The 27,512-nt window shown below is 43.4% G+C and overlaps 1 protein-coding gene across 1 annotated transcript in view; it reads left to right on the forward strand.

Moving 5' to 3' along the window:
* NECAB2 (N-terminal EF-hand calcium binding protein 2) overlaps positions 1-27,512 on the forward strand; it is a 190,538-nt gene that overhangs the window by 158,088 nt on the left and 4,938 nt on the right. The window contains exons 10-11 of the mRNA XM_032231091.1: positions 11,115-11,168; positions 18,252-18,364. Of these exons, the coding sequence (XP_032086982.1) occupies positions 11,115-11,168; positions 18,252-18,364 (167 nt within the window). The remainder of the gene's footprint in view (positions 1-11,114; positions 11,169-18,251; positions 18,365-27,512) is intronic.

A 27,512-nucleotide genomic window follows, 5' to 3' on the forward strand; every position in this document is an offset into this window, starting at 1 on the left:
GTAACCACAAGACTAGGTGCATGCATGTGCCAGAAATCGGAAGTTCATTTCCCAGCGCGCATCCCCCTTTACAACACCTCTTTCTGGTTGCGGGTCTGACATGTGTGGGCGTGTGACATGTGACGTGTATGCATGTGACATGTGTAGGCTCTCCCTTTTCGGTATGGTGCCGAAAAGTTTGGCCATCACTGCTCTAGGCCTTTGGATGAAATGGAAGGATGGGGTACCTGAGTTTTATGTGCTGCTTGGGGGGGGGTGGGGGGCTTGGCCAACCCTTATCTGTTACTCTCCTTCCAAATGATTGAGCTGAACTCTCAGCCATAACTTTCTTCTCAAACTTCCATTCGTTTCTCTTCTGTAAATGCTTAGTGTTAGGAGAAAATTATTCCGGCCCATCATGTTTAATGAAAGTGCATCCACTGTTTAGCTCAGGATTGAAAGAACAGTTGGGGTGGGGGGCAGAAGGTCCTTTCGCTGTTCTTGAATCTTCCAGCATTTACTTCAGATGGATGAGCCACGTTCGAATAATGGAAGAGACGAAGTGAAATTTCACTGCATTATTCACGCCACGAATGGTCATTATTTCTATTTATGATCATATCCCTTCCCCCCCCCGCCATCTTCCCAAGCAAAAAACCAGGTTATAATGGATCCAAACAACGAGGCTGTCAAGAATAAATGTAGTCAAAGAATTCTGTTTAAGAATGGTACTTAGGAAGCAGCAGTGATTGAAAAACTTATCAGATTTAAATTGGGCTTTTTCCGAAGTGGTTTGCCTCCTTTAGAAACTAGGAGTTTTCTATGCCATAGAGAGGCAGGCATAGAGAGGTTTTCCCAGTTGCAATGGATGGCTGTGAAGGTTGGACCATAAGGAAGGCTGAGCGCCAAAGAATGGAGGCCTTTGGTCTCTGGTGCTGGAGAAAACTCCTGCATTGAGTCCCTTGGACTGCAAGGCCATCCAACCGGTCAGTCCTAGAGGAGATCAACCCTGACTGCTCTTTAGAAGGCCAGATCCTGAAGAGGAAACTCAAAAGACTTTGGCCACCTAATAAGAAGGAAGAAGGACTCCCTGGAGAAGAGTCTCATGCCAGGAACGATGGAGGGCAAAAGAAGAAGAAGGGGATGACAGAGAATGAGGTGGCTGGATGGAGTCACCAAAGCAGCAGGCATGAGCTTAAATGGACTCCAGAGGATGGTAGAGGACAGGAAGGCCTGGAGGAATGTTGTCCATGGGGTCGCGATGGGTCGGACACGACTTCACAATTAACAACAACAAGAAGAGAAGTATTCACATGTATCGGAACTTCTTTTTTTTTTTTAAATAATAAATGTTTTTTAATTTTAATTGAAACAAGTACAGCATCTTTCTTTACATCTGTAGAAAATGTATCAATCGATTACAGATCCTCCACGGTCAACAAACATAACTCATATTAACTTAAGCATTATTATATATCCATTTTCATTTGACTGTAATTATTATTTAAAAATATTAATACAAGTAATAATCTTGAACAATACCTGCCCACACCAGTGGGAAAAGAAAAAATCAAAAAGAAAAGGCAAAAAAAAAAAATAGAACAAAAAAAAAAGACAAAACGACAAAGGACAAGGCAGGAAAAAAGAACAAAACACAGGTATCTATTATAAAAAAGAAGAAGTATATCAACTGGTTACAACATGCTTTGGTGCTTCTCTTCCATTAACTCATATTAATTCAAATATCTTAACTCAAATGTTTACCATATTAGCATCATTATACCTCCAGTTTTAATTACCTATAGTTATTTAAACATCCTTCATCCTTAGCTATGCCAAAGAATTAATCCATAACACATGCTGACATTTCATTTACTTACTTATAAAGTCCTCTATTTACATCAAATCCTCATATCCTATTTTAGCTGACCATCCATAATATTTAGTTATATCATATATCATAACATTTTCCCAGTATTGATTAACATTTGATTGTATGTATTTTATTTAGTTTTTATAATAGTGATAATTATTATAATTAATACTCTTTATGTATAATCCAAAAGTGTTTTCTCATATCCAATTGTTATTTATCATGTCGACTCCACATTATATACATTACTATCAATATCAATTATTATTCAGCTATATCGGTTACAAAGCGAGCAATTAGGTTAGCTAGATTTCAATTGTATTCTTCAATCTATCAGCCAATTCCACATTATATACATTACCATCAATATCAATTTTTATTCAGCTATATCTATTACAAATTAAAGTAATCAGATTTAGCTAATTTTAAGTTATATTCTTCCATCTGTCAGCCTGTGTCTCTCCAACAGCAAAATTTTCTCAATCCAATTGCCATTCGTTGAATAAGTTTACCAAATGTTTTTATAAGCAAGTCCAGACGAAAATATCTTCGCACCTTTTGGCTCTGAATGTCAGTGATGAAATAATAATGTTGTCCCGGGCTTGTAAAACTTTTCAAATTGACTTTAATTCTCCAGGGTGGAGTTTCCATTTCTCCTACACTCTGTCTCTTTAAATGAATCTTCTTTATAGCTCCCCCCCTCCTTTCTTCCTCTGAGATAGACCAGACGCCATTTTTCACATTTTCCATTTGTATTTCAGGAACATTCAAACATTCAGCGATCTCAGTTTTTCCTTCATATTTTAAAATCAGATGATCCAATTTTCTTTCCAATCTCTGAAAAGAGTCAAAAAGCTCTCGACATGCGGAAAAAAGAATCTTGAATGAAGAATCTTAGAAGTATTTTCAGACGCCATGATGTGTCGCAGTTAAAAATTGCAAGTAAAGACACGCTGGAAACTGTGCAATCTTATCTGATCGTAAACACAGCCAGGTAATAAAAATGTCAGATCGTGAAGGGCTAATTAGTAGAAAGTTGACTTTACGATCCACTTAAAAAGAGTCAGTGAGGAGGGCTGCCGAAGCGTTCCTTGAAGCGTTTAAGAAATAAAGTAGCCACCAGCCATAAATCCATTAAAAAAAAGACCAATTCGCCGCTAGATTCTTCTATTTTTTGGTTTCAATTAGCTTAAGCTTTTAGTGCGGACAGTCTCTCTTGAATAATAAAATCAGCTTATCAGATGACATCACTTCTGCCATTCTTAGGGGCAACCTGCAGTTTCAGTTAGCACGCAGCTAATCCAGAAAGGAATTGGCACGAGGAGTTAATACCCCCCCCCCCAGAGACTTTGCAAATGTCTCTGAGGTCCTGGGTCTCTCCTCACCTTCATTGTCGTCTCCGGGACAGCTAGGGTCCAAAGAACCCGTCCAAAAATCCTTCGGAATAGAGGAATTTCAGGAATAGCCTGAAACTCCGTCTTCTCACTGCTAAGCCCCGCCTTCTCTCCACATGTATCGGAACTTCTTGATTTACAAGTATTCATTTGAAGTTACAATGGCACTGGAAAAAGTGACTTATGGCCAGTTGTCACTCTTACAACCATTAGAGTATTCCCATGGTAACGTGATCTAAATTGGGGCACTTGGCACCTGGCATATATTTAGAATGGCTAAGGGATTCTGGGAGTTGAAGTCCACAAGTCTTACAGAAGCTAAGGTTGGACATCCCTGCTGTAGCTAGAGTGTTCCAATCGCTCAGGGCTTGGAACCCCCAAAGAAGAAGACATCAACCCTATTTTCCAAAGCAGCTGAAGGCAGGACAAGAAACAATGGAGGGAAACTAATCAAGGAGAGAAGCAACCTAGAGCTAAGGAGAAATTTCCTGGCAGTGGGAAGAATTAATCAGTGGAACAGCTCGCCTCCAGAAGTTGTAGGTGCTCCAATGCTGGAGGTTTTTAAGAAGACATTAGACAGCCATTTGTCCAGAATGAGGTAAGGCCTTCTGCTTGAGCCAGGGGTTGGACTAGAAGACCTCCAAGGTCCCCTTCCAACTCTGTTATTGTGTTGTTCTGTGTCCTGGGAGCATCTTGCCAAGAGTCCCTTTACCCTGCTATTTCCACTGTAAGGGTCTTTCTGCCCAGTAAGGGAATCTTTTGCCTTTAAACATTGCCAAAGGGATTTTATTAATCCATTACGTGTGCAAAGAAGATGTCTTCCCTTCACCCCATGGAGGTTTTGCAGCTGTAATTATAATGAGAATTTTCATGGCTCAGGGCTCATTTCGAGAGTTATTGAAAAGAACCACTTTGTAAATCCCCTCTGCTTTTAGCACTGTGCGGAGAAACACACCGGCATTGTGTGCCTTTGTTGTGCTAATGTAGAAAAGAAGCAGAGTTCTGCCGGCTGGGGAATTCTGGGAGTTGACATCACACATCTTAAAAGTTGCCAAGGTTGAAAAACAGCTCCAGAGGGATTCTGACGGGTTCCAAGGCTGAGGTTTTAATGCTGCTTTAAATCCACAGGCGGCGGAAGTCACAGAATTCATCAAAACGGCATAAGCAATGTTATGACACAAACTCTGACCCTTTTGTTACCTGTTCTTAACTTTCACAATGAAGGCACGAAAGGCGTCGGATGCGGCTTTTTCATTATTCCCCAAATAATGGGAAATTATTTCCCTCCCTGGCTAGAAAGGAAGAGACCCACTCAAGTCCCACTTCAGCCACAAAAGGCAGCTGAGTGACCTAGGCCAGTCATTCTCTCTCAGCCCAACCAACCTCACAAGGCTGTAGTTTTGGGAAAAGTAGGAGATATTGGATGTGTTTGCTACCTTGAGTTATTCTTTCTTTCTTTCTTTCTTTCTTTCTTTCTTTCTTTCTTTCTTTCTTTCTTTCTATCTATCTATCTATCTATCTCTATCTCTATCTCTGTTTCTGTCTCTCTGTTTCTCTCTCTCTCTCCCTGTCTGTCTGTCTCTGTCTCTCTCTCTTTCTCTGTCTTGCTCTCTGTGTCTATGTCTGTCTTTCTCTCTCTCTCTCTCTCTCACACACACACACACACACACTGTCTCTCTGTGTCTGTCTCTCTGTTTCTCTCTCTGTCTATCTGTCTCTCTCCCTGTTTGTCTGTCTGACTGTCTCTCTGTCTCTGCATCTCTCTCTACCAGTCTGTCTGTCTCTCTGTTTCTCTCTCTCTATCTCTATCTCTCTCTCCCTCCCTCCCTCCCTCTCTCCCTCTCTCTCATGAGTTGTAAAATCAGGTTGATCATGTCACTGCCCCTTTTACAAACATTACAACATGACCTGAATGAACAGGCTCGTAGCTCAAGGCCATAACTCAAGGACTACGTGTAGGAATCTCAAGGAGGTGAGAACTTGTCAGCCCATCAATAGTACTTTTGGGTCCTTGGTGCTCTCTGACCTTGATGTTGTTTTCTTGCAGACGTTTCATGACCCAACTAGGTAACCTCATCAGTGCTAGTAAGGAGTCCTGTTTGCTCTTTAAACTGACAGCAAACCCCCTCTCCCTTCTAGCACTGATGAGGTTACCTAGTTGGGTCATGAAATGTCTGCAAGAAAACAACCAAGCTCAGAGAGCACCAAGGACCCCACAGGTCTCCTCCTCCTCCTCCTCCTCCTCTTCCTCTTCCTCCTCCTCCTCCTCTTTTTAAGCCCCATTCCTTACTAGCACTGATTCTGTTACCTAGTTTAGCAATGAAATGTCAGCAAAAAAACAACCAAGCTCAGAGAGCACCAAGGACCCCACAGGTCTCCTCCTCCTCCTCCTCCTCCTCCTCCTCCTCCTCCTCCTCCTCCTCCTCCTCTTCCTCTTCCTCTTCCTCCTCCTCCTCCCCTTTTTAACCCCCGTTCCCTTCTAGCACGGATTCTGTTACCTAGTTGGGTCATGATATATCTGCAAGAGAACAACCAAGCCCAGAGAGCACCAAGGACCCCTCCTTTCAACCCTGAGCTACAAATATTCTTCATTGGCTACTTTTAGATTGCAGAAACAGAATTTTGCAAGTCTAAATATCCTCTTCTCTTTGGGGGAACTGGGGAGGGTCTTGCCTGACATATTTAAATGTTGGCCCCTCTTTCAGATTTCTTTTCTCTGACTGTTGCCTTGCTTGAGGCCTTCCTTCTTTTCGCTCGGGAACATTCCTTCTGTCCATTACAGGACTTCTCCCAACTCATAATTCTAAAGTTATAAATTAGCGCTCTTCCAATATTAGAGGGGCTACCACGAAGAGGTGAGGGAGGCCAATCTATTCTCCAAAGCACCTGAGAGCAGGATATGAAATAACAGGTGGAAGATCAGCAAAGAGAGAACCAACCTAGAACAGAGGAGGAATTTACTGACAGTGAGAACTACTGGCCACCAGAGGTTCTAGGTGCTCCATCATTGGAGGTTTCCAAAGAAGAGACTGGACAGCCATTTGTCCAGAATGGGATAAGGTCTTCTGCTTGAGCTGGGGGTTGGACTAGAAGACCTCCAAGGTCCCTTCCAACTCTGTTATTGTGTTGCCAAGAGTCCCTTTAACCAGCTATTTCCACCGTAAGGGTCTTTCTCCCCAGGAAGGGAATCTTTTGCATTTAAACGTTGCCAAAGGGGTTTTATTATATTCTGATCCATTACATGTGCAAAGAAGATGTCTTCGCTTCACCCCATGGAGGTTTTGCAGATGTAATTATAATGAGAATTTTCATGGCTAGGGGCTCATTTCGAGAGTTATTGAAAAGAAGCACTTTGTAAATCCCCTCTGCTTTTGGACTAGACTAGAAGACCTCCAAGATCCCTTGCAACCCTATTATTCTATGTTCGTAAGTTTGGAATTGCAGCCACTTGAGTTGTCTTAAGAGGGAATAAAAGATAGAGCGGAGAATCATTTTCTGTCGAGCGCAGGAAAATCAGGAAGTCCAGGCAGTTTAAAATGGATATAAAGGTTTGTTGCAAGATTAAGCTCTCTACAAGAATCTACACTACTAACGGTAGAAGCAAATTGGCCCGAGATAAGAGTCTGAGGAATTCAAGGAGGGCTGGTCTTAGATCTCTTTGGGCGTGAAAGAACTTGAGGCTGATGATACATTTGACCCCCCCCCTCCCCTCCTCAGGCTCAGCCTGATCGATTGGTCCTACATTTTTTATCTTCTCCCTCTTCGTGGGTTGAGTGTGTGCACATCGAGACCCTTTTAAATCTGGATAGCCTCTTTAGGAAAAGTCATTTGCTGAAATCTTACATTTCTTCCTTTTAGGTTGTCATAACAACTCGAGGGAGAGGATAACCACCATAAAACAATGATTATCCTTATTTTATTTTGGGAAAGTAGTTGTCAAGGTAACAGAGGACGAAGTGTTATTTTTTTTAAAGTACAAAAATCAGTTAATATTTGTGGGCTTTCGACTTTACACTGCAAAGAATTGTTTTTGAAAGAACTGTGAATCCTGTTTCTGCAAAGTTTTGCCCCCTGTTGGAGGAAAATAGCCATTCCTGGCAGAAGTCAAAGAGTGAGATTAGATTATCTTCATTTAACGACCCCATAATCCCTTGCGTCTGGGCAACTGAATGGAGCTAGCAAAGTGTTTTAATGGCCGGATGCCCTTCCCTGTCGCCAGTGTGGAGTTTTGTTCAGCAGATATATTTCTCTCAGAGAGAGAAATATCTCCCTCTACCTAGCATCAAACTCACAGCTTCCTGATTGTGAGGCAAGAACTCCACCTCTAGGCCATCAAACCTAGAATTAGATGATTAGAAGGGAACTTTATAGTCTGAGCAACCATAAAATGTGACCACTTGAAATATTTTGATAACGAAGAGTATCTGTGGGAAGGGTCAAAAAAATTCAAGGGAGTGGCCCGTCCCCATTTGTGACAAGTGATGTAGACAAAAAGAACACAATATTGGCAAGGTTGATGGTCTCAGTTGTAGCAGTGATGGGTGCACCATTAGAAGACCCAAAGGAACCTATTCTTCAAAGCAGCTGAGGGCAGAGCGAGAGATAACGGATGGAAATAACGCTGGGAGATGCACCATGGACGGTCTCCAGGGTGGCCCCACTGGCCAGATTTAAGCACCCAGCAGGCTGGTTCCAGCCTACAGGCCTCGAGTTTGACACTCCTGATTTGAAACATAGAATAGTAGGGTTGGAAGGGACCTTAGATGTCTTCTAGTGCAACCTCTCTGCCCATGAGGCATCATCTTTCAACGATCCACAGTTGGCGCTAAGCTTTCTGTTAGGAATATAATCTAACGGTTGGGTTGGTAATATATAAATCATATAGCAATGTTATACCTGTTTCTTTAAATCATGCTGTAAAATGTGATTGGTTGCTGTTTTCCTCAATCGGCCATAAGAGGGAGCCAGAATGACTGTTAGCTCTCTATTTGTTAGATGCTGGGCTGATCTGATCTGAGCTATTGTAAGTTTTGCAACTGCTAGCAAACTTTGTGTACCGGACTGATTATATGTTACTGGACTATGTTATTTGGATTATCCCTTAACTGAAAGACATTGATGACTGACTGTCTTATCCGTGTATGACTTGGACTGTTTGATGGACTCTGATACCTCTACTTCCACAAAAGTAAAAGCCTATTTAAACTGCAGTGTCTCTGTATGCTGGTTTCTCTCACAACGCTTCTCTGAATGTACTCGCTCTCCCAATGGGGAGCTTACCTAACACTTTCCCTAAAGGATCAAAAGCTTCCTACGATAAGACACATATGCGTCTTTAAAATCTTGAAAAGAAAAAAAGAACCTATTTAGGATTTTCTAATTAACGGTCCATTCACAAAGTCGCCTTTCTGGGTTTCCTGTCAGGAGGGGAAGAGGTCATTTGAGGCATGGTAGCCCAAAATCTCACATGAACTGTAGGCATGGCTTTGTGTTTTTACATACATATTAGAGAGACTCACCAAGCAGAGACTAGAAGAGAATACTGTATTTGTAACTCAGGATTGAACGTGCTCCTTGGTGCACTCTGAGCTTGGTTGTTTTCACACAGACATCTCATTACCCAGCTAGGGAACATCATCAGTGCTAGAAGGGAGTAGGGTTTGCTATCTGTTTATGTACAACCACTTGCCCTATCTGTCAGCACTCTTCCATTAGATAATTAGGAAAGGAAGACCACGAGACTCCATTGATAGAAATCAAGTGTACTTTTACTAATTATAAATGATCAGAAGCGTAGCAAAGCGAAGACTGATTATTTAGGCGCGAAAGCAAATGATATATAGAATAACCCATTCCCCACCCCTTGGCATCCCAGTTACAGTCCAATCATAATTCTCCCAAGTGTCAGGTGTGAGATAACTTCGAAAGGCATCACCAAGATGGAAAGTCGGTGCCGTTGGCCTTGGCGGGAAACCTCCTCCGCATGCGCAGTAAGACAGGCAGCAGAAACTCCAGAATCTTCCTCCAGCACAATTAGTAATCCCCTCCCAAATACCATGCCCCCCCCCCCGTTTCAATGGCAGCCAAAGCAGCAGCAAAGCAGAGGCTGACACTATCAGTGTTGATGGGGGAGTGTTCTTAGTGGTTCCTTGATTTCTTTTATATGAACAGAGACCAACCCCCCTCTCCCTTCTAATACTGATGATGTTACCTAGTTGGGTGATGAAATGACTGTGTGAAAACACCCGAGCTCAGAGAGCACCAAACACACCACAAGCAGAAACTGCAACATATTTTGTTTTGTTAATTGTTTTATTAAATATTATGGAATGTAGAGTGTCAGATTTGATTCTAAAAAGGTGCTTCAAAGTGTGCCAAGGCAACCGCATTATCCTGGAAAAGACACGGCTACTTTAAAGAGTTACAGGCAGCGCTGACTTTTTCACAGCTGTTTGGAATCAAATAAATCTACAACTACCCTTCCACGATCCAAGGCTACTTGCCTGAAGACAGACTTTTGTGGAGTCCTTGGTGTTCTCTGAGCTTGGTTGTTTTCTTGCAGACATTTCATCACCACTGCAATAATATCAGCACTGATGATGTTACTTAGTTTGGTAACGAAATGTCTGTGTGAAAACCACCAAGCTCAGAGTGCACCAAGGACTCTTCATTTCAACTCTGAGCTACAAATTGTTGCTGTTAGTTGCGAAGTTGTGTCCGACACACCGCAACCCCATGGACAACATTCCTCCAGGCCTTCCTGACCTCTACTATCCTCTGGAGTTTATTTAAGCTCACATTGGCTGCTTTGGTGACTCCATCCAGCCACCTCCTTCTCTGTCGTCCCTTTCTTCTTTTGCCCTCCATCGTTCCCAGCATGAGGCTCTTCTCCAAGGAGTCCTTCTTCCTTCTCATTAGGGTGCCAAAGTCTTTGAGTTTCCTCTTCAGGATCTGGCCTTCTAAAGAGCAATCAGGGCTGATCTCTTCTAGGACTGTCCGGTTGGTTTTGATTAGCCTTAAAAGAGCCGAGGTGGCGCAGTGGTTAAATGCAGCACTGCAGGCTACTTCAGCTGACTGCAGTTCTGCAGTTCGGCTGTTCAAATCTCACCGGCTCAGGGTTGACTCAGCCTTCCATCCTTCCGAGGTGGGTAAAATGAGGACCCGGATTGTTGTTGGGGGCAATATGCTGACTCTATAACCCGCTTAGAGAGGGCTGAAAGCCCTATGAAGTGGTATATAAGTCTATTTTAGAATAGAAAGATAGATAGAAAAGGACTCACGAGAGTCTTCTCCAGCACCAGAAGTCAAAGGCCTCCATTCTTTGGAGCTCAGCCTTCCTTATGGTCCAGAGCTACAAATACTCTCTTCTATTAAGGCAGAGGTGTATTATCTCCATTGTTCCCTCTTTCTAGATGTGCATTAGGGCTATGAGCTTCCATACAAATCTGATACTTTTTCCCTCCTGATTTCCTACACAGCAGGTCTATATGCCCAGATTTTTTTTTTGCAGGTGAATATCTCCACTTAAAATTGTACAAATTACCAGACCTCCGTAAGTGCACAGCTCCTTGTTGCAGATGGATGCATTTTCCCAAGGGAAAAGGATCTCTCCAAAGCCTTTTTCTCCACCAGAGGTTCAGCCAAGGGGACTGCTCTGTTTTAGTAATTGGGAGATTAGAGAGAAATTCTTTTCTGGTCTACTGCCAATCACATAGATGAGATCCAAAGCCCTTCATCCCCAATTTGCATCTCAGGTTTCCATGGCAGAAGTTACTAGCCAGCTGCTTTCTTTCTTCCTTTCTTCCTTCTCCTGACAGGTTTGATTTCCATGAAAATATTACTAATATTTCCCTTTTTTCCCTCAACAGACTCTTTGGTTTGACTTGCATCAACGGCTGTCAGACAGTGAGAACACAGCATGTGCGGTGAGTGTTGTTCTCCCCCCCACAATCTCAAGTGGGGATTTGGGGACTGAGAAACAGTATGATGCGATTCCGGGGTGCCCTTTTCTGTGGGTGCCCCTTCCCTTTCAAAGGACAACTAGCACTGAGCTTTTCATGCATGAAAACTGACCACTTAAGTATGCAGTAAGGTCCACGGAAGTCAATTTACGACTGAAACTGAAAATTTGTAGCTGAGACAACTGAAGCAGGTAGGGGAGTGATGGCGAACCTTTTGTAGCTCACGTGCCAAAAGCTGGGGGAGCGCAGGAGGGTCGTGCGCAGGTATACCACGCCCATGCTGCTATGCGCACGACCCCAGCATGCATGTGCACATGACCAGCGCTCCCCCCCATTTTTGGTGTGCTTTTTTTGCCCTCCCCAGGCTCCAGAGGCTTTATAGGAGTCTGGTATGGACGAAAACAGCCTCCCCCTCCCTTTTGGAGGCCCTCCAGAGGTTTCAGGAGCTTCCGTGAAGCCTCTGGAGCGCGAAAAACCGACCCTATGGGCAAACCGGAAGTTCAGGAACGGACTTCTGGTTTGTTCTTAGGGCCAGTTTTAACCCTCCAGAGCCTAAAACCAGCCCTACAAGCAAACTGGAATTACATTCCCAAACTTCCAGTTTGCTCGTAGGGCTGGTTTTTCATGCTCCAGAGGCTTCAGGGAAGTTCCTGAAGCCTCCGGTGGGCAAAAAATGGCCTCAAAAGAAGGCCGAAGTCAGGTGGGCCAGCTGATAGGGCAATGCCTCGTGTTCCCGGACAAATGGCTCCGCGTGCCACCTGTCCATCACGGAGGTAGGGCATTCCAGACTCTGACAACTTTGTTCCCGAAATCATATTTTTTACAGTCAAGTTTAGAACGATTTACACTGAGCTTAAAGGGGTTGTTCGCAGGCATATTATTGCGATTAAAACAGAAAAAGTCATTTGCAGGTAAAACATTACTGCATACAATTTTGTATGCAGTACATAAGTCTGACGGCAAACGACACAGTTCTAAGTTATCCAAACCGAGGATGTTGAGCTTAGGAGCATAAGGAATTCTACTGTGTACAGCAGAGTGCAAGACTTTTCTCATGAAGTACTTCTGAACCCGTTCAATTGCACTCATGTCAGATATAGGGTAGGAATTCCAAACAATACTCTCAATTTGGTCTAGTCTAAGTTTTATAAGCTCTAATTAGCAATACAATATTTCCAGGGGAAAAAAAGCTTCACAAAATTAAGTTTACAACTCTTAATGCTTTTTCAGCAACTGTGTTACAGTGAGTTTTGGAGCATAAATCGTCAGAGATAAGTACACCTTAACAAAGTGAGAGTCAACTGCTAGATCAATGCCACCTAGGTTAAATACTCTTGTGCTAAGTGTCAGGGCAGCGATCAGCCCAGGCAATTGGTTCCTTTAGATCCAGAGACAATAAGCACATTGGTAAATAAAGGGATTTAAGCTTTGACATGTGGCACTCTGCTCCAGCTGCCAAAAAAAGCCGATGCAATCCTAGACTGCATTAACAGAGATATAGAATCAAGGTCACAATAAGTGTTACTACTGCTTTAGAAGGGTTTGGTAAGGCCAGACATAGAATACTACATCCAATTTTGGTCTTCACAGTATAAAAAGGATGTTGAGATTCTAGAAAGAGTGCAAAGAGCAGCAGCGAAGATGATTAGGCGACTGGAGGCTAAAGCATATGAAGAACGGGTGCAGGAATTGTGCTTGTCTAATCTACTAAAAAGAAGAACTGGGAGTGACATCATTGTGGTGTTCCAGTATCTGAGGGGTTTCCACAAAAAAGAGGGGGTCAATTTATTTTCCAAAGGACCAGAAGGCAGGACAACAAGCAATGGGTGGAAGCTAACTACAGTAGAACCTCTGGTCGCAAACACTTCTGACCATGACCAAATCGGGTTCCGACTAAAAAATACACACATTTTTTGAATCTGGTCATGAAGACATACTCGGGTGGTGATCCAGCAGGTTCTGACAGGTTCTGGAGAACCGGTAGCAAAAATTTTGAGTAGATTGGAGAACCGGTAGCGGAAATTTCGAGTAGATCGGAGAACCGGTAGCGGAAATTTCGAGTAGTTCGGAGAACCGGTAGCAGAAATTTTAACTCCTTTTAATAATCCCGTGTGGATTATTGTGGAGTCTGAACAAGTGAATGGAGCTGGCTTAATTTTTTTTTAATGGCCAGATGCCCTTCCTGTCACCAATCTGGAGTTTTGTTCATCTGATATATTCTCAGTGTGTGCCCAGAAAGAGAAATATCTGCCTCTACCTAGGATCGAACTCCTGATTCTGAGGTGAGAGCTCCCCCTCTAGGCCACCCCACACTACTCCGTGTTGCCACTACAAATGCCTGGTCAGAAGTGGGTTTGTTCGTTCGTTTTTTCATGGAAATGTACAGTTTTTGTAATCTGTTGAATCCCCCTGGAGTTGGTGGTAGAACACTGCAGCAAATAAATATTGATGACTTGATTAAAAGTCAACTGCTCTCTGGTTTCCATGCTTAAAACATTGCCAATTAAATACTTTTGGGTGCTGATATTTTTCATTTTAGCTTTTTTTTAAAAAACTCACCAGAGTTTTTGAGTAATGTTTTATTTTTTGCCTGAAGACAAGGTCAATGCTCTATCTCTCCTGAACTTCACAGCCTAATACTTTTTTCAAATTATTTCTGCTGCATTGAGTTTCCTTGCATATCTAAACATTCTCCATTAGCAGGAACTCACAAGTAAAACTAATAATAGAAGTACTTAGGTTTAGGTTTATTGGATTTATATATTGTCCTTCTCCCAAGGACTCAGGGTGGGGTACAACATAAAAGAAAACACATATTACAAAAATTAAAAGGTACATTCAATAAAGTATAAAAAAAAAACCCTAATTGATATTTACAATAAAAATTTAAAAATTAAATCAAAATTAACAACCAAATTAATCCTATATTTTATTCTATTCAGGCCAGGCCAGCTTGTTGGAAAAGCCAACTTTTTAGGGCGCGTCGGAAGGACTGGAGGTCGGGGATTATGCGAAGCTCCCAGGGCAGCTCATTTCAGAGGGAGGCGCTCCCACAGAGAAGGCTCTCCCCGTGGGGGTCGCTAGCCGACACTGTCTGGCCGACGGCACCCTGAGGAGGCCAACTCTGTGGGATCTCACTGGACGGTGGGATGCTACCGGTGGCAACAGGTGGTCTCACAGATATCCTGGGCCTAAGCCATGGAGTGCTTTAAAGGTCATAATTAGTACCTTGAATCGCACAACCGGCAACCAGTGCAGGCTGCCTAAAATGGGTGTAACATGGGAGCACCTAGGTACCCCCATGATCACCTGCGCAGCCGCATTCTGGACCAGTTGAAGCCTCCGGGTGCTCTTCAAGGGCAGCCCCATGTTAGGAACACGTTGTACTCCTGAATAGAATAGAAACCTTGATTTTCCTAAAGATCTAGCTTAAACAAAAAAAGAGTCAGGGAAAACACATGTTAGAATTTGTATTCTCGGTTTCATGAATAAAGCAGTCATTACAGTGTCAGAATATGATATATATGTCACATTTGATTAAGTCTTGATTGCATGTTGAATAGGCATGAATAATGCCGATATTCAACCACAGCTGCTCTCCCCACCCCACCTTATATCCTTTCTGACAGTTATCAGTTAAATTTGAAAAGAATACCTTTGAGTTTGCTACCAACTCATCAGGAATGATGTGAGAAGATTAAAACTTCCAGTTAATTCTCCGAGGAAATGGATAAGAAAACCTCTTTTAAAGAAAAATAAATTTAAGCAGGTGTGAGCCTGCATCTTTGATCTCTGATAAATATTTCTTTTTAATTAAAAAAAACTTGCAACTACTAACTCAACTAATGATTGAACAGGTAAACTAGAAAACTGTGTTGACAAGCTAAATGAAGGCCTATCTAAAGTCTGGTGATTGTAGGGCATTATCTTGGAATTAAATAAAGTTGAATCGGAGTGAACCAGATTTCTCCTGCATTGCCCGATCACATAGTTTTGTCGCAAAGCACAGGTATCCAGCTACTAAATGAAATAAATATGTCAGGCATCCAAATGTAAATAACATGAACACAGGGATGCCACAATGATAATAGGCTTGAAAAACGATCATAATTCACTTTTTTCAGTGCTGGTGTAACTGAATGGTACCGAGAGTCATCCCAAGAGAAGAGTAAAAAAAAATCAATGGATTGGGGAAAAAATGAGGACTTTAAAAAGCCAAGAACTCTAAAGCTTTAATTAAAAAAAGAGGACTTTGCCAAAGAGAAAAAAAATACCAGGCAGAGAATAATAGAAGCAGATAAAAATAAAAACAATGTGGCCTTTGGGGCTAATTTCATGTTCCACCTAGCAAAATATAACTAGAGTAGTAAATATAATTTCTGCACACCCAGAGGAAGAAAATGAAGTAGTTAGTGGAATCTCATAAGTATCTCATAGAACCAGTTTCCTCCTTGGAAATCAATACACCATTAACTTTATTGACGGAAAGATAATAATAGTTGGGAATAGATTCTGGCTGAGCTATTCAAAGCCAAAACCAACCAGTGAGTTTCTGCCTTCCCTCAGTTTCCCATTTTCACTCAAATTAGAGCAAAACCTACAGCTATCCAAAGGTTGGCCTCATTCTGGAACTATTCTGGTCTACAAAACAAAAGGAGAGAATTCAAGGATCTAACCAATCAGTGTCAATCAGCCTACCGATGGTGTCCAATCAGCAAGCTCATCGCATGTACTCTATATTCATCACATAGATGGTGGCTCTTTGTGTTGGAACATGCTAGAAAGAATGAAACTCCTAGTTGATGACAAGGGCAAATTTAGAACACAGAATGTCTATGACAGGGATGTCCAAACTTGGAAACTTTAAGACTTGTGGACTTCAACTCCCAAAATTCCCCAGCGGGGAAGTCCACAAGTCTTAAAGTTCCCAAGTTTGGACACCCCTGGTCAGTCGTCCAGGTCATGGTTGTCCCAAAGATGCTTTTTCAAGAAGCAACTGGACTTCATATGGGAACTGCCACCTTCGCCTTGCTTAATGCCAGTCTGCTATGAACTCAAGGGGAGAAGATGTGAAGGGGGAGGATTTGGAGGATCTAGTCTGCAGCACAGTCCTTTCACACTTCCAAGAAGGCTCCACGGCTATGGGGACTATGCAGGTGACCCTGATGATAGCAGGCGAACCTCACTAAAAGGATGGAAATGACCAGCTGCTCTGACCCTCCAGTCAGAGCTGAAGAAGCTTCTTGGATGAGAAGCAAAAATCTTCAAAGAAAAAACACAGAAGTCCAGTTGCCTCCTGAAAAAAGCCCCTTTGGGATAACCATGACCTGGATGGCTGAGAATCTCTCCAGACTTTTAGCTATAGAATTTGGGATGAAGACCCTTGGAATGGTGTGGGAGTAGGAACGGATTTCCAGAGGAAAAATTGTAGACTACAAGAACCATTTGCACCACTCGGGTGACCCTGAAGACATAGAAAAACCTCCAAGTGGCCTCAACGGCCCTCTAGAAGGATGCAAATGACCAGCTGTCTGCAAGAAATATAAATCCTTCCATTCCCCACCATTCTGTCAGAGCTGAAGAAGCTTCTTAGGTGAGAAGTGAAATGTCTTCAAAGGAATAAAACAAGGAAGTCCAGTTGCCTCCTGAAAAAGCATCCTTGGGACAACCGTGACCTGGATGGCTGAGAATCTCTACAGACTTTTAGCTATACAATTTTGGGATGAACACCCTTGGAATGGGGTGGGAGTAGGAATGGATTTGAAGAGGGGGAAAATTGCAGACTACAGGGACCATTTGCACCACTCAGATGACCCTGAGGACACAGATAAACCTCAAAGTGGCCTCAACGACCCTCTTAAAAGGATGCAAATGACCAGCTGTCTGCAAGGAGTATAAATCCTTCCATTCCCAACCATCCTGTCAGAGCTGAAGAAGCTTCTTGGGTGAGAAGCGAAATGTCTTCAAAGAAAAATCAGCAAGTCCAGTTGCCTCTTGAAAAAGCACCTTTGGGAAACCCATGGCCTGGTTGACTCAGAATCTCCATAGACATTCCTCAAAGCACCTTTCTGCATTGTAGGGATATAGTTGTGGTGGAGTTTAGCATGTCCTATTTGTTTTTGAAGCAAGTGCTAAGAAACATCATTTGATGTTGGGATTCAAGCAGTTCTTACCACTCCATCCCTTAACGTTCAATTCTCTGGATTATTCCTCTGCTCCATCCTTTCTCCAACATGGTTTGGGGATGGTTTGATAGTCACTACTGGCTGGGGAGTATGGGAGTAGGTGTCCACTGCATCTGAAAAATGCCAACTTAACTCTGATTATATAGAATATGACTATAGTGGCCCCTCTCTGTGTCTCTCACTCTCTCTATGGTATTTGATGGTTTGCATAAATATGTGAATAAGTGATGCATTTGTTTATATGAATGTTTATATGAATGTGTATGTTTTTCTGCTAGTTTCTGGCAAAATAATGGTAAAAGGTGCAGTTGGGGAAGCTGGTTCTGCATTTACAGCTGTTGTGACTCTCCACATATGGTCATTTGATAGTTCCTGTGAATACATGAATAAATGATGCATTTTTAAAACTGTTTATTTCTATTGGTGGCCATCTTGGAGATATGAGCAAGGTTAACTGTGGGGAAATTGCTTTTCTAAACAAATGTAGTTGCTGATGATTAAAACACAACAGTGTGAATGTGAAAATATGAAGTAACATGCCTTGACTTGACCAGATTGCTTTTATTCCCTCCAACATACGCGACCCCCCCCCCACTTGTGCTCCGCCCACTTGCGCACAATCTCATGCCACATTTTGGGCCTGGAAGGCCTCCTGCACCAACCTGGAAGCCAAAATGGGGCACGGTGGAGCTGGGCTAGGGTGACGGCTGGCATGGCCACAGAGAGGGCTCTGTGGGCCACCTGTGGCATGCATGCCATAGCTTCGCCATCATAGGTCTAAGCAATGGTGCAGTTGGTTTTCACGGTATTTTAATGATTTTCCTCTTGGTTTCTGTGATGTGATCTCTATATGTTTCAGTATCTCCTCTTGGTACGGAGCGAAATGACTGTTTCCCAGAAGCACCTGGGAGAATTCTGTGCCTCCCTGAAGCAGTACTTGAAGACGGTGGCTGGAGAACAGGACTGCTTCCAGTAAGTAGGACTTGGACCACTAGAGGAACTAGCCGGGACATGACATGTTCTGGGGAACCTACAGTCTTGCTTAATATCTTGCAATGGCTTGACTGGCCATTCAAAAAAGAAAAGAAAAAGATCCCTTTAGCTTTTAGACAAGATGTAAACGGGATAATGTAAATAGAATAACTTGCCTTCAGGAGTTGTGGGTGCTCCATCTCAGATTCTCAGAGTTGGAAGGGACCTTGTAAGTCATCTAGTCCACCCCCTGCCCAAGTAGACCCTACACCAGTGGTTCTCAACCTTCCTAATGCTGTGACCCTTTAATACAGTTCCTCATGTTGTGGTGACACTCAACCATAAAATTGTTTTATGTTTTCCGTATTTTTTTGAAAATATGTGTTTTCCTATGGTCTTAGGCGACCCCTGTGAAAGGGTCGTTCAACCCCCAAAGGGGCCCCGACCCACAGGTTGAGAACCGCCCTACACCATTTCTGACAGATCCCGGTCCAGTCTCTTATTGAAAGCTCCAGTTATGAAGTTCTCACAACTTCCGAAGGCAACTTCTGTTCCATGGGTTGATTGTTCTCATTGTCAGAAAGTTCCTCCTTATTTCCAGGTTGAATCTCTCCTTGTTCAGTTTCCATCCATTATTCCTTGTTTGGTCTTTGGGTGCTTTGGAAAATAGCTTGAGCCTCTTCCTCTCTGTGGCAGCCCCTTAAATATTGGAAGACTTCTATCCTGTCTCCCCTGGTCCTTCTCTTCCCTAGACTAGCCATGCCCACTTCCTGCAACCATTCCTCGTATGTTTTAGTCTCCAGTCCCCTCATCATCCTGGTTGCTCTTCTCTGCACTCTTTCTAGAGTCTCCACATCTTTTTTATAGTGTAGTGACCAAAACTGGATGCAGTCCTTTCAAAAAGAGGCTGAACAATCATTTATGTAAAATAATATAGGGCCTCCTGCTTGAGCTGGGAGTTGGACTAGAAGACCTCTAAGGTCCCTTCCAACTCTGTTAATCTGTATCTGAAAGCCTTAAAAGATGGAGCACCCACCCACAACTTCTTTATGTCTATCTTTTTATTTATTCTATCTTTTATGTCTTGCTAGAAAGAAATTCAGGCATTGCCATTGTTTGCAAAATGTGTGAGCCATGGTTTTCTAAGTTAAACCTAGGTTAGCATGGTACATGGATCCATTGTAAAGGCAACCAGATTATTAGAATTGATAGGCAGGGTTAACATGCAGCTCCTTCTTTCCTGCACAAGAGTTAAAATACCTGCCAGGAACTGTGTCACTAAATCGTTGTGCTCATTTAAATCATTGGGCCAAATTTATTTTAATCAATTCATTAGACAAAGGGCCCAAAAGGCAACACTTCCTAAGCTGGAAGATCGGTTAAACGTCTAACCGATTTTCAAAGGGGGAGACTGATGTAGCTGCATAGAGGGCTGGCCATGACTTTTATTGATATTTTTCCTTTTCCAGTAACAAAAAAGAACTCTCATGCATTTCTTATTCTGACTGATCATCAAAGTTGGCTGCAACCTTTGAATCTAAAATGCTCACATCAGCTCTGGTGATACAGCCAGCTGAGCTCAGGCATGTGCAAAGAGGCTGGGGAAAAAACCCAGATAGGGACTTTTTTATACAGTGTAAAAAATGCAGTATCAAAGCTTGGGCATACGGCACTGGTGGTATTCAGACGGTTCGGAATGGTTCAGGCGAACTGGTTGGGAAGCTGCAAGTGGGCCACTCCACCCACCCTGGCACTATGCTGTCCTATTTAGCCACATTTTCTAAGCCGCACGCATGTGTGCAAGCTGTACATGAGAACAAAGTGCATGCACAGAAGGGGTGCACTCACAGTTTCAGTGCACAGCGAACTGGTGGTAAAATTCTGTGAAACCCACCTCTGGCATATGGGTCCTTGCCTTGGGAAGCAGACTCATTTTGCATAAGTCATTTTGTGAGAGGGTAGATGGGTTGAACAATGCGATGAACTAGCCTCAAATGGGTTTGAGCCAGTGATGAAATTCAAATTTTTTTACTACCAGTTATGTGGGCATGGTTTGGTGGGCGTGGTGTGGCTTAGTGAGCGTAGCTTGGTGGGCATAGCAGGGGAAGGATATTGCAAAATCCCTATTTCCTCCCAATCAGCTGTGACTCGGGAGGCAGAGAATAGATGGGCCGGGGCCAGCCAGAGGTGATATTTGCCAGCTCAAAATTTCCACTACCAGTTCTCCGAACTGCTCAAAATTTCCACTAGTGGTTCTTGGGACTACTCAAACGTTCTGCTAGTGATTCTCCAGAACCTGCTGGATTTCACCCCTGGTTTGAGCTTAGTCAATCACCACAATACAAAAAAGATTCCCAAGCCCTAGAAAGAGTGCAGAGAAGAGCAACAAAGATGATTAGGAGTCTGGAGGCTGAACCGTATGATGAACATCTGAGAGAATTAGGTATGTTCAATCTAATGAAGAGAAGAACCAGGGGGGACAGGAGAGCAATCTTCCAATATTTGAGGGGTTGCCACAGAGTCCAGCTCGTCTCCAAAGCACCTGAGGGTAGGACAAGAAGCAATGGGTGGAAACTAATCAAGGAGAGAAGCAACTAAGGAGAAATTTCCTGACAGTGAGAACAATGAATCAATGGAACAGAAGTTGCCTCCAGAAGTTGTGAATGCTCCATCACTGGAGGTTTTCAAAGAAGGAATGGACAGCCATTCGTCTTGAATGGTACAGACTAGAGTCTCTTGCTTGAGCAGGGGGTTGGACTAGAAGACCTCCAAGGTCCCTTCCAACACTCTTATTCTGTGTTTATTCTATATGTTGGCCCCACCAACTCAGAGAAGGTGCTGGGACTTCATGCCCATCACTGACCAAGCCCAAGATTGCCCAAGCAAAGATAATGATAACCAAAGAAAGCAGGAGATCTCATTTTCCTTCTACCAGTCGATTGCTTCTTCTCCTTCCTTCCCCTAATGAAAATGGCTGTTAAGGAAGATAAAATAAAAATAAGCCAGCGGGGGGAGGAAGGAGGCACCCCCAGAGTTTTTGAAAGGATGTGGTGTGGGGGGGGGAGGTGTTTGCTGTCCAGATTGTCCTTTCATACAAAGCAATCTCATTTGCACTTTTGCAAATCAATTTCGCAAACAGGAATGGGTTCCTGGTTGGGTTCTTTGCACATTCCACATAATCAAAAAGGAAATATTGCATGCCAAAAAAAAAAACAAAAGAGAGGGAGGGGAGGGGAGGAAGAGGGAGGGAGGGAGCCATTCTTTTGGAAAAAGGCAAGAGGAAAGGAAAGGAGAAGGGTTACCAAAACGGAAAGATTCTTCTATGTGTTAATGATATTGGTTGGATTAAAAAGGCCAGATCCACTCTAAACTTCCCCTTTCACCCATCCCATGTCCCTTCCCTCACTCTCCCCCTTCCATCCGTGTCCCACTGCTCCTCCCTATCTCCTTCACTCTCACCGGTCCATCCCTAACCCCTCTGTCTCCCTATCCCTCTCTTCCTCCCTCTTTCCCCTGTTCTGTCCCTCCCTTCCTCTCCCCTCTCCCTTCTTGTCTCTCTCTCCCTCCCTTTCTCTCTGTTTCCTCTCCCCACTCCTCCTCCTCCTTCCGGCTCCCTACACACTTCCCTCTCACCATCTACGTCTTCCCCTCTCCCTTTCTTCCTTTCCCTCCCCCTCCTCCAGTTGCTCTCTCTCCCTCAACTCCGATCTCTTCCCCTTCCCCTCTCCCTTTGCTTTCCCTCCCTCCCCCTCCCCTCCCTAATCCTCTCATGATCTATCCCTCCTTCCCTTCCTATCCCCATCTCCCCCTTTCCCACTTCTTTCTCCCTTCCCCTTTCCTTTCTCTCCCCTCTTCTCCCCTTCTGTTCTTAAAGGTTCCTCTAATTTTCACTCCCCTTTTTCTTCCCTTTCTCCCTCCCCGTTCCCTTTCCCCTTCTCTTCCCCCCCCCCTCTTCCTCTCTCTCCACCTCTCTGACTCTCCCTCTTATCCTGATCCTCACCCTCATCCCAACCCAAACTCCCACACACACACACTTACCCCACTGATCGCTGCTTACCAAAAAAAGGGAAGGTTCCCCTCTGGAGACCAGGAGCCTCTCTGAAGAACAACCTGCCCCTTGGAGGCATCTTCACTCTGATAACTGATAACTGGCAGCAACTGACAGTTTAGCCTGCAGGTGTGAAGTCACAAAGTCCTCAGGATCCCCAAGGAGATGACCCCCTCCCTTTATTCCCCTATCAGGGGTCACCTGCCCCCCCTTTTTCTACCTTCACCAATGCCAGGCATTGGTGAAGGTACCAAATTGATCCCTCAAAGCTGCCTGTTTCTCATTTCTTGCTTTGAAGACAGAGCTCTTTGGGGTAGACTGCCTCTTCCCATGGAAGCTTTGCTGGGCTAGTTTCCTGAGCAGGATGCATTGGGGCAGGCTGTTGGTCAACTTCTCACCTGATTCCCTTTCTGTTGCCCTGCTGACTTTTTGTTTTGTCCCAGCATCCCTTCGTCCTGGGTCAGCTCCCAATCTGGATTTAGGAAGGTTTAGTACCAGCTTGGTGTTAGAAAATGTAGAAAATGGCTGGCAGAAGAAATAGAATTCAATCTTGGATTTTAAAATATTGGGAAGGGAGATTCCTGCCTTGTCTTTCTGTAGTATTTGGTGCACAGGACAAAAAGGAGGGCGCCTTCTAACAAAGTCTAGTCCAATGAGAAGAAGGACCATGGGAGACATGATAGCAGTGTTCCAATATTTGAGAGACTGACACAAAGAAGATGGGGTCAGCCTCAGAGGTGGTATTCAGCCAGTTCTGACCAGTTCAGGAGAACTGGTAGTGGAAATTTTGAGTAGTTCAGAGAACCAGTAAATACCACCTGTGGCTGGCCCCGCCCCCATCTATTCTCTGCCTTTTGAGTCCCAGCTGATCAGGAGGGAATTGGGATTTTGCAGTATCCTCCTGCCACACCCTCCAAGCTACACCCACCAAGCCACACCATGCTCGCCATGCCACGCCATGCCCATCAAGCTATGCCACGCCCACCAAGCCACACCCACAGAACTGGTAGTAAAAAACATTGAATCCCACCACTGGTAAGCCTATATTCCAAAGCATCTAAAGGCCAGACAAGGAACAGTGGATGGAAACTGACCAAGGAGAGACTTAACCTAGAATTAAGGAAACATTTCCTGAGAGAACAATTAATAAGTGAAATGAGTTGGCTCCAGATATTGGGGGAGCTCCATTACTGGAGGTTTTTAAGAAGAGCATGGACATCCATGTGTCCCGAATGGTATAGTGTCTCCTGCTTGAGCAGGGGGTTGGACTACAAGACCTCCAAGGTCCCTTTAAATCCTATGATTCTATGTTATTTTTTAAATTTTTAAATTTTTGATTTATTTATTTTTACAAACATCAATGCGTGAACAGTGTGGCACCTGGGTGTCATATATTCTAATACAAATAAAACTGAAAATTAATCATGGTTATTACATTCAGCTGACTTATATATTTCTAATATTAATATATATTTATTTAAGATGCAGTCTGTCATTTCATATTTTCTCTTGTAATTGTTCTTATTTTATTATACAGAAGTGTATATATTAATATTCCCCCTTTCTCTTTTATTAAAAAACCCTGTGATTCTGGGTTTTGTGCTCTAGATCAAATAACACTCTAAGCCACACACAAAAAACCCTCAAAATCTTCAAACCCCACAATCCTAAGCAAAGTTAGGAGATTGCCAGCTTAGTTTATTGTCCAAATGTTGTTAGAGTGTTTCCCTAACTCAATAAAGTGGCATGTGTGAAGAAAACCATCAGTTGCTAGGACAGAACAATTAATCTGGTCAACATCTGGAGCTTGGCTCAATATTGCAGGCTCCAAGCAGACAGTAATAGATAATTTGGTGTCAATCTAATCAGGATGGGTGTGTATCCACTGTGAACTCATAAAACACCCCTGACCTGCTCTTGAGTTGTCATAGGCACGGGGGATGGGAAAACGAACCTGCAGAGCATGGCAGCCAAAAACCAAAGCACATTCCAGACATATTTGTCAAGGCTGTCTTCCAGGGTTACTCACAGTGGCCAGAGGGGTGTGATCTCTACAACCCTTGAAATTGCTTTGTTGGTGAATGTGACTAATGACACACCCTGTGGAGGAGGGGGACACAGGGTCAAGCCTGGGCCATAAATTACGTGGGGTCAGAGTTGGCATGAAGCTCTTAATAAATAACTGGATTTCTTTTCAGCTTGGCTCGAGGCTCATGATTTAATTAGGGCATCTGTTGGAACACTGACATCCACACGCATCTGTGTATACCTACACACCTCAATTGGTCCAGATATGTGCTGCATTTATCTAAGTAAATGAGAAAAAGACTGTGATGAAAACAAGTAGATAGGTGTCACTTTTGCATGTGTATTTCTCTCCCCTCCTCACGTTGCATCATTGTGTGCACGGAGAAGTACAAGATGGCTGAATATGCTCTATGCTCATGTGATCACAAGGAAAGAAGGTAGAAAACACACCAGATTGAAGAGGAAAATATGTAAACACAACAAAAAGAGGAAATGTAGAGAGGAGTAGAGGGAAAGGTAGGGAGAGAACTAAGGAAGAAGAAAGAAGAAAGGGTAAAAGGAGAAGAAGAAATGCAGGGGAAGTAAGAGTAGGAGAAGGGATAGAGAAGGGAAGAAGAAGGGAGCCGTGTGGGGGGATGTAGAGAAGGGAAAGGAGACAGGAAAAAAGAAAGAAGGGAAGGAGAAAAGGGGAACAAAGAAGAAGTAGGGTTGTTGCAAAACAAGATGGGTGTACGAGATGGTAGAAAAGCAATCTCGGTTATGTTTTTAATTTCAGGAGGAAGAAGAAATTGTCATAAATGTTATAACATATATTAATAATAATAGTTATGAGATTGTATATTTGTGAACATACGTATGAGAAATAAAAATAAAAAACTTTTTTTTTAAAAAAAGAAGAGAGTAGTTGGCAAAACTGTTGGAGCATACTGAGCTTCAGGGTTCAACAGAATAACAGGGTGGAATGGGACCTTGGAGGTCTTCTAGTCCAACCTCCTGCTCAAGCAGGAGATTCTGTACCCATGATGGTAAACCTATGGCACGCATGCCCAAAGTGGCATGCGGAGCCATGTCACCTGGCACATGCAGCATCACCCATTCTTTTTCCAGGTTTCTGGCGTGCATAGGCCTGCGACAATCAGCTGGCTTTCATACATGAGGCAGTGCCGGAAACTGGAAGAGCTGGTTTTCCGTTGTCCAGTGTAAGCATGCGTGCCAGGCAGCTGATTGTTGCGTGCACATGCGTGCCAGTAACCGGAAGACTAGCTGGCCACTGCACATGCATGCGGCAGAAACCAGAAGTTCATTTTCCGGTGCATGGATGCCCCCTGGGTTGCGGCCCAGAAGAACACACATGCTCCCTTTTTGGCACTTGGTGCCGAAAAGTTTCACCCTCGCTGTTCTATACCATTCCAGACAAGTGATTGCCAAGTCTCTTCTTTAAAAACCTCCAGCAACAGAGGAGTGCCCACAACTTCTGGAGACGAGTCGTTTCACTGATTACTGTATTTTTCAGAGTATAAGATGCACCCTTTCCCCCCTAAAAGAGGGTGAAAATTTGGATGCGTCTTATACACTGAATGTAGCCCCACCCACCCACCGTCATCCTTTGGCCTCTGCCTCCCAGCAATTTACCTCCTTGCAGCAAATGGGGAAAATGGGCCTTGCAGAGGCTGCAATAGGCTATGGAAATCCCTGCAGCCTGAACAGCTGATGATCAGGAGGCCCATGCTGAAATTGAGAATGAAACTTGCTGTTTGCTCCCCGAGGCAAATTGCTGGGAGGCAAGAGGCAGATTTCTTTTTCCTTGTGCTAAACAGGCCGTTTGCTGCAAGGAGGTAAGTCAATAACTATAAATGCCTATACAATGTTCACATTATTAGACTTATTTTTTAAAGTCTGCTTTATTATTGCTCTAGGCAGCTTAACAAAATGAAGAAGCTTTTAAAATAAATGCTTGATCTGAAGAGGCCCAGTGCTATTGTATCTTCTTTTAAATAGCATAGAATAACTATACTTCCAGAAAGAACATCCATTTTAACAGCATCTGTACAAGTATAGTCTGAAATGTAACACCACAAACAGTGCATATTGTCTGTACTGTTTGCTACTTGTTGCAAGGAGGCAAATTGCTGGGAAGCAGAGTCAGATTTCCCCCCCCCCCTTGTTTTCCTCCCGAAAAGCTAGGTGCGTCTTATACTTCGGAGTTTCCTTATACTCCGAAAACTACGGCAATTGTTCTCACTGAATTGTTCCTTCTTACATCTAGTTTGGTGACCCTGGTTTTTAGACAACAGATTTCCTGACATTTTTCCACCAGCTGTGGTTGGCATCTTCAGAAGCATGGCGGTCTCCTATGCATTGCTCAATTATTCAAATCCACTGGGGAGTGAAATTCAGGGATATTTTTCTATGCAGCCCCAGTCTGAATCTGGCCTACTTTTCGATTTCATTCTTTCTCTTCCCAGTTTTTTAAATTTTTATTCTAAATTTTACCCCCATGTTTTTGGGTTGTTCTGATGATGGACAGATAAGGAGACATCATCCCAAACTCCTTGCCTGATATATTTCTTTAAACAGACTGAGTTGGAAAGGATCTTGGAGGTCTTCTAGTCCAACCCCCTTCTCAAGCAGGAGACTACCAACTTATTTAACCACCACCACTCCACCATCTCAACATACAACTTGTTTTCAGTGTTCTGTTGGGCTGCAAAGAATCAAAAGGACTCAGGAATAGAATATCTGAGCACGATCTGATTTAAGAAGCTGTTAAGATACTCATGACTGGGAGAGACATGGGAACAAGGTCAGGCAATGAATAGGCGTAGCAACTACCATATTTTTCAGAGTATAAGACACACCGGAGTATAAGACACACCAAGATTTTGAAAGGCAATTTAAAAAAGAAATTTTTTTGCACTCTGCAGACCTCCCAAAAACGGCCCGTTTTTCGTAAAAAAAATGGCATTAATAGCCTTTAGGAGGCTTGTAGAGTGCTCCTAGGGGTTGGGGGGGGGCAAAAATGAGCAAAAAACGGCTCATTTTCCACTCATTTCTGTCCTCCTCAGCCACTAG

Source organism: Thamnophis elegans, chromosome 14 (assembly GCF_009769535.1).
Source record: "Thamnophis elegans isolate rThaEle1 chromosome 14, rThaEle1.pri, whole genome shotgun sequence".
Classification (NCBI taxonomy): Eukaryota; Metazoa; Chordata; class Lepidosauria; order Squamata; family Colubridae; genus Thamnophis; species Thamnophis elegans.